This window comes from Ictalurus punctatus, chromosome 5 (assembly GCF_001660625.3).
Source record: "Ictalurus punctatus breed USDA103 chromosome 5, Coco_2.0, whole genome shotgun sequence".
Classification (NCBI taxonomy): Eukaryota; Metazoa; Chordata; class Actinopteri; order Siluriformes; family Ictaluridae; genus Ictalurus; species Ictalurus punctatus.
The window spans coordinates 28951598-28969741 of NC_030420.2; the positions used below are offsets into that span (position 1 = coordinate 28951598).

Genomic DNA, 18144 nt, shown 5'->3' on the forward strand with positions numbered 1-18144 from the left:
GACATATACATATGTATATACACACACACACTATCTATCTATCTATCTATATATATATATATATATATATATATATATATATATATATATATACCCAGCAGAAAATTTAGAGTTCTTATCATAACATCATTGGATTTCCATTTCTAAATGTACTACAAGTATTCTCTAATAACTTGGAAGCCCAGGAACTGCCCCCAAACTCCAGTGTATCCTCTGAACATCAGTTTGCTCCACTCAATTATATATTGGGCTTATGTTTGGGACTGCGGTCTTGCTGCTGATACAGTTCCAAGTCTATGCGAGCAAGTTGAATAATAGTTTTGGCTCGTTTCCATTGACAAACCATAGGGGTGTAAACTTTTGTACTCAGCACTTATACTACAGAACGCTCAGCAAAAATGGAAGGCCTTAAATATTTCACATTTAAATATATAAATTCCAGATTTAGAAATGTCAACACGTCATTATTATCCGTTTAGAGTTGCATTTAATGTTGTGGAAAAAAAAAAAAACACGAAAAGAAGTTAGTTCCAGTTATCGCTAATGTTGTAACAGCTGGAAACGGTCGTTCCCCTCGACAGACCCTCCATTCTCTATTGTACAAATAACACAAACAAATAAAACAAAACAAAAAACCCCAGCTAGTGATGTTACTAAAATGGAAAGCCCTCAGTCCTGAAGACTTTCCCCGGGTCTGAAAACCTAAAATGATACCTTTACCTCCGATTGTTAGAAAGAGCTGACGCTAGAGACTCCTTCCAAAAGCGTTAAATAAATAAATAAATAAACAAACAAACAAACAAACAAATCTCAACAATTACACAGATTCTCAATCCATTAATGTCGAACGTCCACTATACAAGTAGCTGTGTAAATTGTTACAATCACGCAGTAGTTCATTAATACAAACCTGTGATTTGCCTTGCAGGTGGAACTACAGTCAGAGCTGCTGTTATTGAAAACCGAACTATCCGAATCAAGGGCTGGGCTACAATACATACTGTATATACATTGCATGTTCTGATCGTGAGGATAATTTGAAGCCGTTTAATCATGCTGGGGCGTTTCCCCAGTCCTTCAGCTTTGTCTCACCTTTTCAAACTCTGCAACTCGTCGAGCGTAAAGTCGAAGATGTTAGCCATGTGGTGATTGGAGCTCCAGGTGGACATCATCTCATTCTGCAGGGAGAGCATCGTTAAACAACAACAACAACAACAACAACAACAACAACATGGCCATTATCCTGCTCTGAATAGTTAACGCTCAGGTAGAATTACTGTTACTACAATGGGTCGGCTGTGCTATTACTGCAAACTCTGACGCGCTCTTTGAAGTTCGGTGTTTCAGGGCATTCGGGATGCCATTAGCTGTTCTATGCTATTAGCGTGATGTGTCAGGAGGTTGTTGTTAAAGAAAAACAGGCCTAAGGACCGGAACTCGGAGGGATTTGTCATTAAAAGCTTTAGAAGCGAAGTGTAATCGCTTTAGGAGATAGACAGAAAAGAAAGCTAGTGTGTAAGAGAGAGAGCGAGAAAGAGAGAGAGCGCAAGAGAGCGAGAGAGAGCGTGTGAGAGAGAGAGAGAGAGAGCAAGAGAGAGAGAGAGAGAGAGAGAGAGAGAGAGAGAGAGAGAGAGAGAGAGAGAGAGAGAGAGACATGAAATGTAAAGTCTGTGTGGCATGAGTGTGATGAGAGAAGCAGAAAATAAGATCGCAAAGGAGCAAAAGGATGTCGGAATGCGAGCGAGGCTCTAAAGAGGAAGCAGCAAATATCAAATTGAACTTGAGTTGGGTGAGGCTTAAAAAGTCAATGCCGTCATGCACAATAGACCCGAATGAAGTAACGTAAAGAGGAAAACAGAGCGGTGAAACAGCAAGCAAGGGTTGCAGCAGACAAGTCTTTCTGGGGTTTGATACAGACAGAAATCCAGTTCAGAACGTTGCAGTTAAAGAGGCCAGGCTAAGAACTCTATCTTCAGCAACGACACACTGTTCTAAGGTGGTTAGAAGCGGAGCTTACGTTGGGAATAGCATCCTCCAGCAGCCATTTAGATCTCTTCTTCCTCCGCTTCTCCGCAGGACCAAAACTAGCGAGGAGACGCAAAAGCAAAAACAACTTTCACTTAATCATCAGTGTTCAGAGGTCCCAACATCGCGAACAACAAAATCCTTGAGAGTAGAGAGCGAAAGCAGACTTATCACATAAAACGCCTTGGGTCGTGTCAGTAGAACGGACGGCTCCGTGCTAAGAGCAAAAACAGTTTTGTGCTTGAACTCCTTTACCGACAGAAATGTTTGGATTCATGAGCAACCAACTGAGAGTTACAAAATCTATACAAGTACATGTCCGCTCTGCAGCCGGGAGCATGTCAGATGCTGCACATGTATAAAGTATATAAAAATACATATGTATGCAAACTTTTAACAAAATAAATAAATAAAGTTGAATTTTTTTAAGGGGATGAAATGAAATCGATACCAACATTCTTAAAATGCTACAGTACTTGTTTTTCTGCAGTAGCGTAAATACTGTTTGTAATGAGGTTACAATTGTTCTGGACCTGATGGGGGCAGCAAATGTGCGCAAGTGTTTTAGTCGGTCCACAAGTGGTGAAGGAGAAAAAGAAGAACGCCTACAAGCACACGGGAAAAACCACAGAAGATTAGCTTAACTTAACAAGTTTAGCTCTGCCCCGACTCGTTGAGAGGAAAAGAGAGGAAAGCTAGTATCGGTTTCCGGTGTGCAACCGATGCTATCGTTCATTTCAAACAGAGTGAGGAAACACCTGGAATTTGGCGAAGCGCCTGAAAGATGGTCCTATATTATATTTGTTTGAGGCAGCTGGCATTGTTGCCTTGAAACCAGCTAACCTTATGTTCCATGTAATGTTAGCGATAGCCTGTTATTTGTTAGCGACGCTAACACAGTGCAATGTTTTAAACTACCTCCTAATGGGCCAGCATGCATCGCCACTCAGCCCGTGTCCTGTCAGCTAAATGTACTCTAATGTCACTAATAATTATTCAAATGTTCATGCTTTTAATAAATCTTTTTGTCCTGCCACCATATCAGTGAATTTAAACTAATGCCTGCATTAAGAGTACAAGGTGTGTGTGTGTGTGTGTACGAGTTTAGGAGTGCACCGTAGCACTTGTTAGTCATGGTCAGACAGTGTTTGATAACTAAAATATCAACCCCCCTCTCTTTTTTTCAGTATCAGCCAGAGGAGGATGTTCTTCAGGAGTTTTTAATTTTATTTTTAAAAAAGTTTTTCTTTTTCTTTTTTAAAACCACACCCTGGTATCGACTTTGGTATCGAGTATCGTGTACTTTTGGTGGTATCAGTGCCGACTACTGGATTTTTGGTATCGTGACATCCCTAATATATATATATATACACACACACACACACACACATTTAAGAAAGCCCTATATGGTACTTGCTGAAAATTAAAATCGCAATGGACAAGTCGTTTTACTCATTTATACTCGGCCCTTTGTTCATTTTAAACAGACAGAAATTCACAAATTTACAAGTCTAACTTCCCAGAGATAAAGTAAAATTAAAACACAAACGTGTCTCCATCCTTCCCCCTTCAGGGAACTGGCTTTTACACCTACTGAATTTTTATCCGTGTTTGCTCTGGCCACTGCTTTAGCCAAATAAATAAATAAATAAATAAATAAGAATTCAGAAAAGGCATAGTTTTCAGGTGACTCCTGTATTGCTGCAGCAAAGGTTTAAAAAAAAAAAAAAAAAAAAAAAAAAAAATCATCTCAAATTCTACAGCTACACTGTAAAGATTGGCAGCTTTGCAGTATTTAACACGAAGACATGTGCAAACACACATAATTCATTCCTACTGTTTCAACAGACCTGACGGATGAGATTATAAATAATATCTGGGACAATAGATTAGGTAGCGCGTTAACGAAACGCATCAGGAATTTTCAGCCTAATCTCTATCCTCCTCTGATTAACAACAAGATTTCCCAGCACTGAGAAAGGGAGAAAAATATTTACTCAATTTAAAATGCAAGCCTAAGGGAGGCTGTTGATGCAGTAAAAGTATATGAATTACGTTATATTTTTGAAATAAATGAAGCTCGACATTGGTATTATTCATGATTTCTGAGGTTGTTTTTTTTTTTTTTGGATTGATTGATTTTTATCGCTCCAGTGTTGGAAAGACGCCCTGCATCCCAATTGGCATACTTATGCTATGCACTAAAACTATGTACTTTTTTGTGAAGAAAAACATACATACTTTTGACTGGGTAGCAAAAGAGTGTGCAAGGGGCCATACTGGGTCATAACCAACACGTGGTGTAACGGAAGAGAACGATGTTGCCCAGTTACGCGCACTGAAGAAAAGCTGAAATGCAACAGGGCGCTTGCTTACGGTGACGTTCGTTATCCCGTATATCATTTCCACATTTCATTTACACCTCTCGAAAATGCATCCTTTGAACTCGCCAAAGCAAACGGTCACACAAAAGCCCTCCCTCACTCGCGTGTACGCAATATTAGCTGAAATAGTGGTCATGGATCCCTACTTCCAAAATTTCCCGCCAACAGTAGACCACCCTGGTACCTTAGGATACTCGTTTCAACACACTGCCATTTGGGACACACTAACTCTAATCTCGGATACTATTTAGGACGGACATTACGCAAACTGGAACACAGGGTTGGATAAAACTATACCCTACATTTTGGGAAGACTTTCTCTCATGCCAGTCCCATCCTTTACTTTATTCTTACAGGGTAACAGTTTTGAATTTGTGTCATGCAGTTGCAGATTTTAAACATGTGACTGAATTCAACAACTAGTCTTAGGCTTCCATTAAAAGCACCAACCAGGGATGGGCATTTCAATTAACTGCTCGATTTTTTTTTCAAGCCATTTTTCATACTAATAATTAAAAACTCTTCAAACAAGAAGCGACATGTATGGCACAAATCATTAAACCTTTATCTGCTGAATGTATGCGAGTGCGTGGGTGCAGTGTTCTAGGGAAGGAAGTACACCAATTAAAACTTTATAACTTTCTACATGCAGTCACACTCCACATACAAAATTGGTTTAATCTTACGAGCAAGGAGTTATTCATGACATGTTTACCCACCTAAATTAAGTGACTTCTTACCACACAGGGAGACAAACACTTGAATTCTGTAAGAGCAGCTCTGACACTACTTATTGCTGCAAGGCAAATCTCAGGTTTATATTCATGTGTTAACCCGAATACGTCATCGTTTCTACAGTAACAGCTCATTCAGACGGACACGTCCACAAATGCTCCGGTTTTCTTTGAGATGTTTATGTAACATTATTTTATTTATTTTAATTGTTTTTGGAAGGAGTCATCAGCAAAACTCAGAGATGGGAAAGTCTTCAGAACAGAACACTTTGTGGTTTCTTATATAAATTATATAAAAAAGAAATAAATAAAAAAGTTCCAACACTGGCAAATTGTTGCTGTATAAACACTTCAGGATGTGCTGTTATTAGAAAATAATCCATTTGTGTGAGCAAAAGAGCAAAGCCCTCATAACCTGCAGGCAGCCACACACATCCTCACTGATGGATTATATTTCCTGCACTCTCTCATAACCCTTGTGTTTACTTTCTCCTAATAGTCAGAAATTTTTAAAGAAATCTAATATTTGAAAAACGTGGGCTCGTCGAAATACAGAGAAAGGTCCAAGTGACTGTCCGTGTTAAATCCACTCTGGATGTGGTGGATAGAAAGGAGTCTGAAAAGCTTGTACAAACCTATCGCTGCGTCTAAAATTACCACACTGAACATAATTCCAAACAAATATAATAAAGAAGCCAATTAGTCAGATGAGAGATTTCTCTGCTTTTCTAAACAAAGAATAAATGTCTAACTGAGAGGGAAAAAAACACGTGAATTGAAATGGTTTTTCCAGTGAAGTGGTTTTTCCGCTGGGAGAAGAGCATCAACCAGCAGGGGGATACCTGCCGTAATTACCTCCCCGCATGGCGCTTTAATCCCAATCACAACTTCAAAGCCATGCTAATAAATAAAACAAATTTTCATATATTCTCACTCGAGATGAAAACGATGAGCTTCACGTAGGTGTTTGGGTAAACACACGCTGCACCGTTTCAATTATAAAGCGCTGCAGTCTGCAATACTGCACACAGGTGTATGTTTAACCAGAGCTGAGGTTAATATTCTAGACCCAAGCCATATTTCAGAGCCGAGACGCAAAAACGCCACGTACGGAGTTTCTTTTTCGTTTCGTGAGAAGAGCTTTTACGTGCGTGTAGTGCAAACACAACACATCCTATCTAAACTGCTGAGTTTGAGGGTTGTCTGTGCGAGTGAGTGAGTGAGTGTTAACCGACAGGCGCTGGAGAAAAACGAACAAGTGTAGCGTGCGTCTGCGAGAGAAACACTATGTGCGTGGAAAGCACCACTCCAGGACTGGATCAAGTGCACTCCATTAACAAAATGTTTACTGGAGAATGCTCGTGTGCAGCAGTGCGTTTCTATGAAGGCCTTCTCACAATATGACAACATGATATAGACATCATAATGAATATCATCCCTATACACTTTTCTGAGATATATATACAGATACATATATAATGTGTGTGTGTGTGTGTGTGTGTGTGTGTGTGTGTGTATATATATATATATATATATATATATATATATATATATATATATATATATATATATATACACATACATACACACACACACACACACACACACAACCTGACTGAAAGCTGCTAATTTGATGCTCAAATCCTGTCCATATTTTTTTTTTGCCTTTTTTAAATTATTATAATTTTTTTTTTTTTTTTAAATACAGCAATGTTTTGCTGAAAGTTTGTCAGCAAACCTATAAATCATGAAACATACTGCGCATCATTGTAACGTATTCAGTTATCATCACATTTGTCTCATATCGCCTACCCCTGCCACTCACCCGTTGCGTGTTGCTCCTTTCTTGCAGCCTCTGCGTCCTTCGCTTTTTGGCGTCTTCTCTGGAAAGAGCTTGGAGGGGGGGTTGGGGGGAACTCTCGTCCTCAGCCGAAAGATACATTTCCTCTTCTTGATCTCCTTTCCGCAGAGAAACCTAAACAAACGCTTCCACGTTATAGCCCGGATGCATTTCTGTTCCATCCTTGAAAATCAATCTGAATGTGGTGATATACGGCGTCCAAATAAAAAGCACAAGTTAGAACAACTGAAATTTATTAGGAAGAATGGAAAGTATGTATTGTTGGGAACAGCTTGCTGTAACTCAACGCAATTACCGAACAATCTCAGCCCCTATCTGATACCTGAGATGGATGACTTTAGTCCTGTGTTCTGAATTGGTCCAACATCGCTGGTTATCAGATTTCACGACATCGCCTAATCACGAGTAGCAATGAATCTTAAACCTTAACATACACGATCAATTTGAGAAATTGACCTTCCGTGATGCACGTACACACGTAATTGCACTACTTTTACGTTTGTTCTGTCCTACGCTTATTCATATTCAGATACGTTTAAATGTAGAGGACTGTAATTATTTAAATCCTTCAGTAACAACTAAGACATGTCGTTTGAAGAAGAAACATTCCTTCTCATACTGAAGCCCTTATCAGATTTCAGGAGGAAGAATTCAGCCATAACTACTACTTACTACTGACAGGAACGACTACTTTCTTCTAATATCCGAAAATGTTTATTGTTAAAGTAGAACATCTCTAATCTGGAAAATAATCAACCACCCCAAGGTTTTTTTTTTTTTTGTGCTAATTATTCTTATACTGTTTCCAAATGTTTTTCTGTGCAAATTAAATATTGTGGAACGTCCACGAAACGACGTCCTGTTGACGTCACCTAAACAGCCACTTCCTCACCAGCCTCTCTCGTCATGTTACTGAGAAACTGCAAAGCACAAAGTCCCCCATCCTTAAACTGTCCCATGTCTTAAAAAGCCATTTTACATCAATGTTAAAATAACGGCTTCTCGTGGACAATGTGATCATAATCAACGCTTACCCGTTTTTAAAAACCCATTTAAGTGGAGTTTCAACCATTTATGTCTTTGTGAATAAGTTGTTACTTTACACAAGTATACGATGTTGTGTATACACAAGTATATTAATTAAGTGTATTAATATAAACCTATGATTTGCATCGCAGACAGAACTACTGCTACAGAAAGTGAACACTTTTGGACCAATCAGAAGTGAGATTTAATCAGTGCTGTGGTATATTATATATGTATATAGTTCTAAATGTTTATTAAAAGAATTTAACAGCGGTCAGGCCATTTGACTCAACAGGTTCCCTGTTCTTTTCTCAGTACAGCGTAAAGGAACATCTTATCCGTGTTAGCACAGGTTAATGTATGAGGTGCCTAGAAATAAAAATATATATATATATATATATATTTTAAATGGAGCAGGTTTCAGTTTTAAAGACTTCATTAAACAAATCAGAGTAATGATCTCCACCTGTCCAGACAACCACTTTGGACAGAGACAGAAAAAAAAAAGCGTGTCTTACTTGCTTTTGTAGTTGTTAAGAGCATCAAGGATGAGCTGGCCTCTCTCTGAGGGAGGAGTGTTTGCAAGCTGATGGAACATGTGAAAGAATAAAAGTGAGAAACAGACCTCGCGCCGTGGCGCTACATGACACGTCCTTCTCTTTGCACCTTGAGCTTTCATTTTTAAACACAGACGAATGAATGGGACAAGTTTTAACACTGATGTATTGTACAACCCCAATTCCGAAAAAGTTGGGACAGTATGGAAAAAGCTAATAAAAACAGAGAGGAGCGAGTTGTAAATGTACTTTGATTTGTATTTAAACCAAAAAAAAGTATAAAAGACAAGGTATTTGATGTTTTAGTTAATCAACAGCATAGTTTTTTTTTTTTTTTGGAAGGTAAACATTTATTTTGAAATTGATGCATGCAACATGTTCCAAAAAAGTTGGGACGGGGCAATATAGGACTAATCGCGATGTGACGAGTTGAAATAAGAAGGTGATGTGAAACAGGAGAGGGAATCGTCTAATCATAGTATATAAGGAGCCTCCAAAAAAGGCCTAGTCCTTCAAGAGCAAGGATGGGTCGAGGCTCACCAATCTGCCAACAGATGAGTCAGTGAATAATCCAACAATTTGAGAAGAACATTCCCCAAAGACAAATCGGTAGGATTTTTGGCATTTCACCTTCTACAGTGCACAATATAATTCAAGGAATCTGGTCAAATCTCGGTGCATAAAGGGCAAGGCTGAATACCACTTGAGTCTGTAATGGATATCCTGACATGGGCTCGGGAATACTTTGGTAAACCTTTGTCAGTCGACACATTTCGCCGCTGCATCCACGGATGCAAGTTAAGGCTTTACTATGCAAAGCAGAAGCCGTACATCAACACGGTCCAGAAGCGCCGCCCACTTCTCTGGACTCGGTCTCATCTGAGATGGTAAATGGTCTGCACTTATATAGCGCTTTTTTAACCGTAGCGGTTCCAAAGGACTTTACACTGGTTCTGAGCCACAGCCACCCATCAGATGGACAGTAGCATGGTGGAATCGTGTTTTGTGGTCTGACGAGTGAACATTTCAAATAGTTTTTGGACAAAACAGCCGTCGTGTTCTCCGGGCCAAAAAGGAAGCTGTTCTCGGCATCAGGTCCAAAAGCCAGCATCTGTCATGGTATGGGGGTGTGTCAGTGTCCATGGCATGGGTAACTTGCACATCTGTGAGGGCATCATTAATCAGAAAGATATGTACACATTTTGGAGCAACCTATGCTGCCATCCAGAGCAGGACAACGCCAAACCACATTCTGCCAAGCGCATAGTTGCGTAAGCAGAGAGTGCGGGTGCTAGCGTTACCTGCCTGCAATCCTGACCTGTCTCCCATTGAGAATGTGTGGCACATTATGAAGTGCAAAATAAAGCAACGAAGGGCCTGCACTGTCACGCAGCTGAAGAAATGCGTAATGGATGAAAGGGGGAAAATTACACTTGCTAAATTTAACCAACTGGTATCTTCACTCAGAGTCTAAACGCTTAATAAGTGTTATTAACAGAAATTGTGATCTTACTCAGTGGTAAACAGTCGACTGTCACAACTATTTTGGAGCGTGTTGCAGTCTTCAAATTCACAAAGTAAAACATAAAATAAAGTGTTAATGATGTGTTTTCAATATAGCACCGGGTGAACTGAATTTTCAAACGACTGTCTGTTTGTGTTTTGCATTTTCCATACTGCATTTTCCACACATCAAAGATGATCGCTGATTGCAACTGTCTGTACTCAAAAGTTTCTGGCTGTTAACGAATGCCAAAACGACAACCAATTACACGGTGAGTCAGGAAGAGTTTTGCATCTGTAATGAAAGCGCTCTCTGGCTGTGTGACCTTGCCCAGCTGGAAATGATCCCAGTTGTTGCTGATGAAGCTGAGGATCTCCTCCAGTTCAAAGTACTTTTTCTTACTCTGTACTCCCAGGTTGTACAGGGCCAAATGGACCACGTCCACCCTGATGAAAGATGATGACAGTGAATTAAAACTCAAAATTCCTGGGAGGCAATCAGCAGACATTCAGCTGCGTTTTAACATTACTTAAAGGAAAACTCCACCCTGAACCGCATAACCACAGAAATATAGTTATACAGAAATGTTTACAGATTCTGGTGCTAATTTGATGGTCGGTGCTATATTTTCGATATTCCTGTGAGAAGTTACCGGTTGCCTGGTGTGCTGAATTCACCCGGGGACACTGTTGCTGCTAGCACGGTTACAATGCATTTAAATAGGAGACAATTTTTAATAATCTCATGCATGAGTCATAACATAACAACAAGTATGCGCTTCCTTTCTCACACCATTTTCCAGTGACGCTCAAAGTCATTTTAATGAGATATCAAAACACAGAATTAGCGGAGATGTTGGTGAAAATGCTAGACTCAAATTTCCGGAATGAACGCGGCTGAACGACAAAATTGCGCCTTATTACGTCGTGTATCTTAAAGGTCGCAAGCATGATGGTCTTGACGGTGGGGATTAACATGAAAGCTACTCTGTTTGAGCAGAAAGTACAGATGAGGAGATGAGAGCGCTGGACAGACTAAAGGACTAAAACGCTGCTGCGTCACTCTCTTTCGGTAGAAATGAAGTGCAGGCTAAGCGCACTGCACCACTATCAGTCCATACAGGACTTCAGAGTTTATTTGTGTAATTATTGCAGACAAAAATTATGCTTCTTTTTTTTGCAGAAAATCACTTGAATTGGCAAAATTGTTTTGCACTTTCTTTCGCAGAGATGTTTGTAGGTAAAGGAGACATTTTAGCTGTACTCATGTGAAGCAAAGAGGGCATTGGCTGAATGTGCATTGTGAGGACATCATGTGATGAGTTTTGGCCCAAATTTGTGGAAAATCTGTGTTAATTTTGAGAAATTGCAAGCTCCTGCGAATATTTCCTGGATTTGGTCGTTAAAATTATTATTATTTTTTTTAAAAGTGTCCACTCCGAATTATTATAAAATAAATATCGGACACCATTGAAGATGTTGATTATAAAGACTGCACCTCACTCAGGATGGATTTTTTGTTCTTCTTTAAACCACCCAACATTTCAAAATCAAACGTTTCCCGGACAGCTCACAATAAATCCACATCATCGTTTACATGCTAGATAGAATCCAAAACCTCTCTGACCAAGGAGATTAAAGCCATTTAAAACATTAGATATTCGCAGGATGAAATCCAGTTATGGACATTATGGACTTTAAATGTCAGAAAGAAAAGAAAAAAAAAGAAAAAAAAACCCAGCATTAAAGCCAAGAAAAAAAATGCGATAAATAAGGATTTATAAATATATCTCCTGCTCATCTCAAAGCTGCTAATCATTCTGCTTAATCATTCTTTAACTGGATAATGCAAGAGGAAAATTGCAATATGTGATGTGAATTAGAGCGGCTGTAACGTTATAACATGACGGCAATCTGCTCTTCAATAAACTGACCTTCATCTAACTAGTAAAATGATGAAGATGAAGATGCATGTGGCATTCTGAGATTAAACTGTAGTTTGGAAAACAAACAAAAACAAAACATATAGTTTTCTAGTTATTCCTCTACTAACGTCTATGATACAGACTTATAACAAATGGAAGAAAAAAAACAAACATGTGTCAGTGGGGGTATTTAGTTATTTTGCTGGCATGATTGTTATTATTTGGCTCCACTTGTCGCATCATGGCCAATCAATACGAAACCCTTCTGACTGATCACTTTCAGCCCATGATAAAACATTTCTATCCGGTTGGGAACAGTCTCTTCCAGGATGACTCCGCCCCCAACACCTTATGAACACAATTTATGCCGTTTTTTTCCGTTCATTTTTCCCCAGTCTGTACACTTCTCAGGACGCTCGAGTCATCTCCAGTGTTTCCAGTCCTGTCCACATCGATCCATGTCCAGCACTTCTATACATTCTATACGTGAATCTCGGAGAATCGAGCACTTACCAGCGCAGCGCCAGGCGCTTGATGTACTCCACTCCCTTATTGCACACGGCACAAATGAACAAGTAAAACCTGTGAAAAGAAAAGGAGGGGAGGAAAAAAAAAAGAAGCAGCAGAAATGGACAGAGAGTACTTTATAAACGGCCTCTGAAAGGAGATGAATGGTGTTTTATACACAAGACAGCAATTTTAACACAATGATCTCCAAATATCCCCTAATGCATGCCATTTCCTTTGTACGCTACTGCACTGAACATACTGTTATAAATCACTTATCACAGGACGCTTTCCATAAAACATTTCATTATCTCAGCTCTTTTTTTTTTCTTTTTTTTTTAAAAACAACATATCTAGCTTTTTTTTATAAACAAGGTAAATTTTAAAAACACCCATTTTAAGGCCTTTTACATGTGGAGGTGGAGAAATATAATAATTAATAGAGCATCCCTGGGATTGTAGTCCTGACTAAATCAGTCATGTCAGTAATTTTTTTTTTTTTTTTTTTACAGACCGTGCTTTCACCCACACTCTGGAAAACCTACGCCTACGTATTTAACCTTCTATACGATGACCAGTAGAAATAACCCCAGGTAATATACATCCCACATGTATATGTATAATGCATAATGTATATCCCATTTGAACTTTCATGTGCATCAAAATACCACTACATCTTACTGGAAAAGAAAAGATGTTCCGTGCTTTTTCTTCAGTATTAAAGCACGCCAGTATGCGTTTTTTTTTTTTGGCGCATGTGTACATGTGAACACATTCCTATCTGTGATTCATACAGAGATCACTTATCCTGTGCGAATCATACACGATCAATACAGATATTCCCCCGCAACATTACTTAGCCGACATACAGCAGGAGAAATCTTATCCCAGCCGGCTAAGCGTTTCACTTGGTTTCACTGTGCTACAAGTCATCTTTTTGAAAAGCAGAACTTGTGATCACGTGACTTAGATACGCACCTATCTCCGAACATCATGGACTCCTGCAGGCATTGCGTGCACGCTTCGTGAAACCACTGCTCGCAGCGGAAACACTGCAGCATTTTCAGGTACCATCTAAGGAGAGATGGAAAGAAAAGATAATGGGACCTAATGCTGCGTGTTCTTATCACCGAGACAACGCAGACTAAATCTAATAAATCAATTATGAGCTGCTCAACTGCACGCTGAGCCAAATCAAACAGTGTGGAATGTGCAGCATGAGCGAATACACTCAACGTAGTGTGAGGGAATCAGAAGGAAGCGCACAGGGGGGAGCATACTGAGCCACTATACTGTTCAAGGTCAGAGAGGAACTGAAAGAAAGAGAGTGAAAACCACAGAAAAAAAAAGAGAGAGAATGAAGAAAGAGGAGGTGATGAACAAAGGTAGAAAGGTAGCATCCTCACTCTCCAGGTCCCCCGCAGTAGCAGTAGCACTGCTGGTGGTTGGTGCGGTGCAGAGAGTCCCACTCCAGTTCCTCAGCGTTGTAGGTGAGCACCTGTTTCATGGCCTGCAGTGCTTTAGCTATGGGGCCCTTCTTTAGTGCGCCCCCTTTCTGACAAGACAGAAAAACACACACACAAAAACAAGCTAGAACATCAATGCCAAGACTTCTCACTACTCCAGCAACCTAATCCCTTCCACATCTGTAGTGACATTATGTGCAATTACCACCGCCAAGAACCAGTTTACACAAAACTCACTTGGTTTAAAGACCACAGGCCGGCCAACAAACATTAGTGGATATTTAATTTAAATTATAATTTTTTTTAAATGCACATTCTGCCTCACAGCTCCAGGTCCCCTATTTCGATCCAGAGCTTTGATTTGTCCGTGTGAAGTCTCATATGTTCTCCCCGTGTCTGTGTGGGTTTCCTCTGGGTGATCGGGTTTCCTTCTACCTTCCAAAAACATGCAGCGACAAAGCGACCGGAGACCATTTATTTTTAGCGAGCGCTGGCGAATTCCAGAGACACGAGCGGCAGCAGCTGTTGGCGATTAGATCGGTCCAGTGACGGGACAAACTTGAGAAAAAAGTAAAACTTTATGCAAATTTGGTGCGACTTGGTGCAGCAACTACCAATGGGAGCGAAGACAGTAGAGCACACGTGATCCGTCGTGCTGCCTGCGAGTCTGAATTGTTTCGTGGACCCAGCCAGTACGGCGCTCGCGCTTTCGCCGCAGACAGATGGCTGCAATGGCAAAGGGTACACACTGCTTCCCCTTCATCTCGTAAGACATGATGCATATATATACACTGGTGAATTTTATACACAAACGCTCTCAAACTGGTTTGTTGTTAAAAGTGGAACGCTCCACCCCATCGATAAATGTTACTGTGGCAACCAGTAGTAAGAACACCTACTGGCAACTTCGTGGTACAGCGTCTGGTGACTTGCAGCGATGAAAATCACTGTATGCCTGAGTGTATCTTTACACCAGTGACCCTGACCAGGATGAAGCAGTTACTACAGATGAGTGCACTGAATCTATATCTGTAAAGCACTTTCAAAAATTCTTCAAATAAAGGTACATATTTGTAAATTAAGCTCTATATTGTTCATGCTATATAATTATATCTACATCTTTATAGTCATTTTCATCGCTGGAACTTCCCAGAGAGAAGTGTTTGTGATTATGTGTTAGGAAACAGGGCTGGGTAATGTGTCCTAACAAAATACTTGTTCTCACAATATATTATGGGCCCTGATGTATTAAATGTTTGTGTGTATAAATGCGCATGCATAACTTAACACTAGGCTTGCTGCGATAGTCGGTGTTACGCTGTATTCTGCATAAATTAGATAACTGCAATAAGCAGGTAATGATCAAAAAACTAATACTGTGACCGCAGGTGATCGTGAGAAGGGATATGCTCTTGAGTGGAGAGCGTGTGATGAAGTCGTTGGTTGAGGATCATGGGAGTTTGTAATATACAACCTTGGGAGTTCCAGACACAGATGTGACGAGCTGATTTACTGACGAGGTCTATGGAGAACCGTCTTTAATACGAGCAAAAAACTTACACCACCTCTTCTCCGTTTGGTTTAATGAATATGGGGTGTTTTAGAATACTGGGTTTCATTCCGACTTTTTATTCACTTTTACCTCGTTGCCACTTTTTCCACATGTCTCACAGCTTTTAGTGGGCATTTTTCTTGACTTCGCGGTACTCGAGAAGGCGGTTAGTAAGCACACGGTCTACGTGCTCTGGTGCTGGTCTTTATGTACTTTGTTCAGTGTATTGTTGATCGTTTTTACGGCTGAGCTGCACCAAACCAAATTACCACCAACACTGTTGTGTGGTAAACTTCTGTCTTGTATCTCTGTGGGGAATCTCTGAGTAACTGCTCTCATACACATATACACATCCTGCCCCCCCCATGAATTAGCTTTTCCATCAGGCAAATTTTTATTCATGTTCAATCTAATTACTGCTTTACCTGAAGAAGCATAAAAAAAGTGTAGTTGGCTGTAGCAAAGGGTCAAATATTGCAAAATGCTACGACTAAACAGTACACATCTTCACCTCTGATAATCCAATAACTGCCCTTATGTTTCCTTTACGTGTTTTTCTTGTCTGCGGTAATCACCCATAACACTACAGATGCAGTCAATAAAGAGCGTTCCTTTAATGCTGCTTCTATAAGGTCATGAGGTTGTTATAAGGTTTGGATCGATCGTAAGGAAAACAACAAAAAAAGACTGAAAGGCACGAGGCATACACTCACTCTCACTGCTAAGGCAAAAATGCACTTCCTGCAGAACCAAGGCGAGAGGTCAGCTGAGCTCTCCACTTGCGGCATGTGGCACAGCTGGTGGTAGCCTGTCAGAGGAGGATGAGGGCGGAGAAAGAAGAAAAAAACCAAACAGAAGACATTTGAGGGTATTTGACAGGCTGCTGGTCTCGGAGGCACTTCTGCGTTGTAAATACGAAGAGTCTGAACTAATCCCTATGCCGAGAGAGTGCAGGGAGCGCCAACTCCCTTGTGAGCAATTACACGCAGCACAGTCTTCCCCTCTGCCTCATCACCCAGGCTCAAAATACTCCTCTGTTTGCTTTGAAGACTGCATGGATTTTTACCCGGAATGATGATGCCACAGCTCCGTCCCAGTTTACTGATTGTCTTCCTATATCTTTGAAACGACAGAGGTTAACAGCGAGTGCTGCGCTAAAATTTTCAGCCTGGTCACATGACAAACTAATAACTTGTGAACAGTACAAACCACCATCACTCAGTGCGTTTACATGGACAACAATAATCCAATAGTAACCCGATGAAGACGATACTGTGATTAAGAAACTAGCATGTAAACAGCGATTATTGATGACCTTAATCCGATTAAAGTCATACTCGAAGTAAACACAAACGGAATTAAGACGTGTGGAGTATTCCTGTTTTACTCGCATTATCGACGTATATTACAGACATGTACACACCTTAATCACACTATTAACGTCGTGTGAGAGTTTTCACCGCATTTTGTGACAGGACACGTACACACACGGCAGTGCTCAACCGTTTTATGGCAAACAAGAGAGCACAGCTGCGTCCAAAACTGCGTACTTACCTACTGTATGGTAGGAGAAACACATGTAGGCAAGTACATGTGTTTCAGCTACTATATAGTAGGTACGTACGCGGTTTGGGACGCAGCCCACGGTTTCAAGCAGTCGTCGATTTGCACGTACAGCATGACAAATAATTAACTGCACTCAAAGCTTTTGTGGAATTAAAAATAAAAACACCCAAAACTGTATACGGTATCATAACGAAGACGAACTGTATGTCGATGCGTGAAATTCTGGAGGGAACGTCGGACGGCGTGGCGTGGTGACGTAATGACGTGTGCCGTTAATCGAGATATGTTCTATAACATTTAAAACAGGAACATGAAAGGAGTATTCTAAAAGTGACTCATGTAAACACCTTAATCAGAATATTGTCTTATTCAGAATAAGGTCAGTAATTAGATTACTGCTGTCCATGTAAATGTAGTCACTGTAAAGCCACCTTACCCCATCATAAATGCATCAACACACCAATTTACAAACAATCGTGATCCTCGACTCCCCGATCTCTCGTTCATAGACGGCCATCTAGTTATACAGGTGACGCCTCTGCATGATGATATCCCCCACAGCTTTGCCTAGCAAGATTTGTTGATTTGTTCACTAGCTAGTTTTATTTCCCTTTACCATTTAATAATACTGAGCCAGCTTTATTTGGAGATTTTCTCTAAGGGTGCTTTCATGCCTATTCGTCCGTTTGCAGAGTCTGAACCAAAGCGAGATTGATACGTTTGGTTCATTTACTTTCACACTACATGCAACATACACACAGCTCTGTCCTTTGGCTCAGTTTGGGACTCATGTGTCAGCTTAGCGGCTCACAACTACTAATATATATATATATATATATATATATATATATATATATATATACATATATCACAACACAAAATACATAGCATGCCTGATTCACCTTCTGCAGGTGAGTCAATTCAGAGTCATATAGTTTTCTCTGTGCTATCAAACTGCACTTGGAAGTAGACAGAGACTGCCTCACTAAGACATAGTTTTAATCTGCATCTGGGTGCCACTGCCATTTTCTCACCTGG

General features: G+C 40.2%; 1 protein-coding gene across 1 annotated transcript in view; it reads right to left on the minus strand.

Annotated features, from left to right (window-relative positions):
- The window catches only part of phf19 (PHD finger protein 19), a 40691-nt gene that overhangs the window by 11207 nt on the left and 11340 nt on the right, over positions 1-18144 (minus strand). Inside the window, exons 5-13 of the mRNA XM_017468892.3 lie at positions 16254-16348; positions 13929-14077; positions 13501-13596; positions 12529-12597; positions 10417-10537; positions 8549-8616; positions 6969-7118; positions 2018-2084; positions 1093-1178 (exon numbers count right to left, since the gene is read on the minus strand). Coding sequence (XP_017324381.1) covers positions 1093-1178; positions 2018-2084; positions 6969-7118; positions 8549-8616; positions 10417-10537; positions 12529-12597; positions 13501-13596; positions 13929-14077; positions 16254-16348 — 901 coding nt within the window. The remainder of the gene's footprint in view (positions 1-1092; positions 1179-2017; positions 2085-6968; positions 7119-8548; positions 8617-10416; positions 10538-12528; positions 12598-13500; positions 13597-13928; positions 14078-16253; positions 16349-18144) is intronic.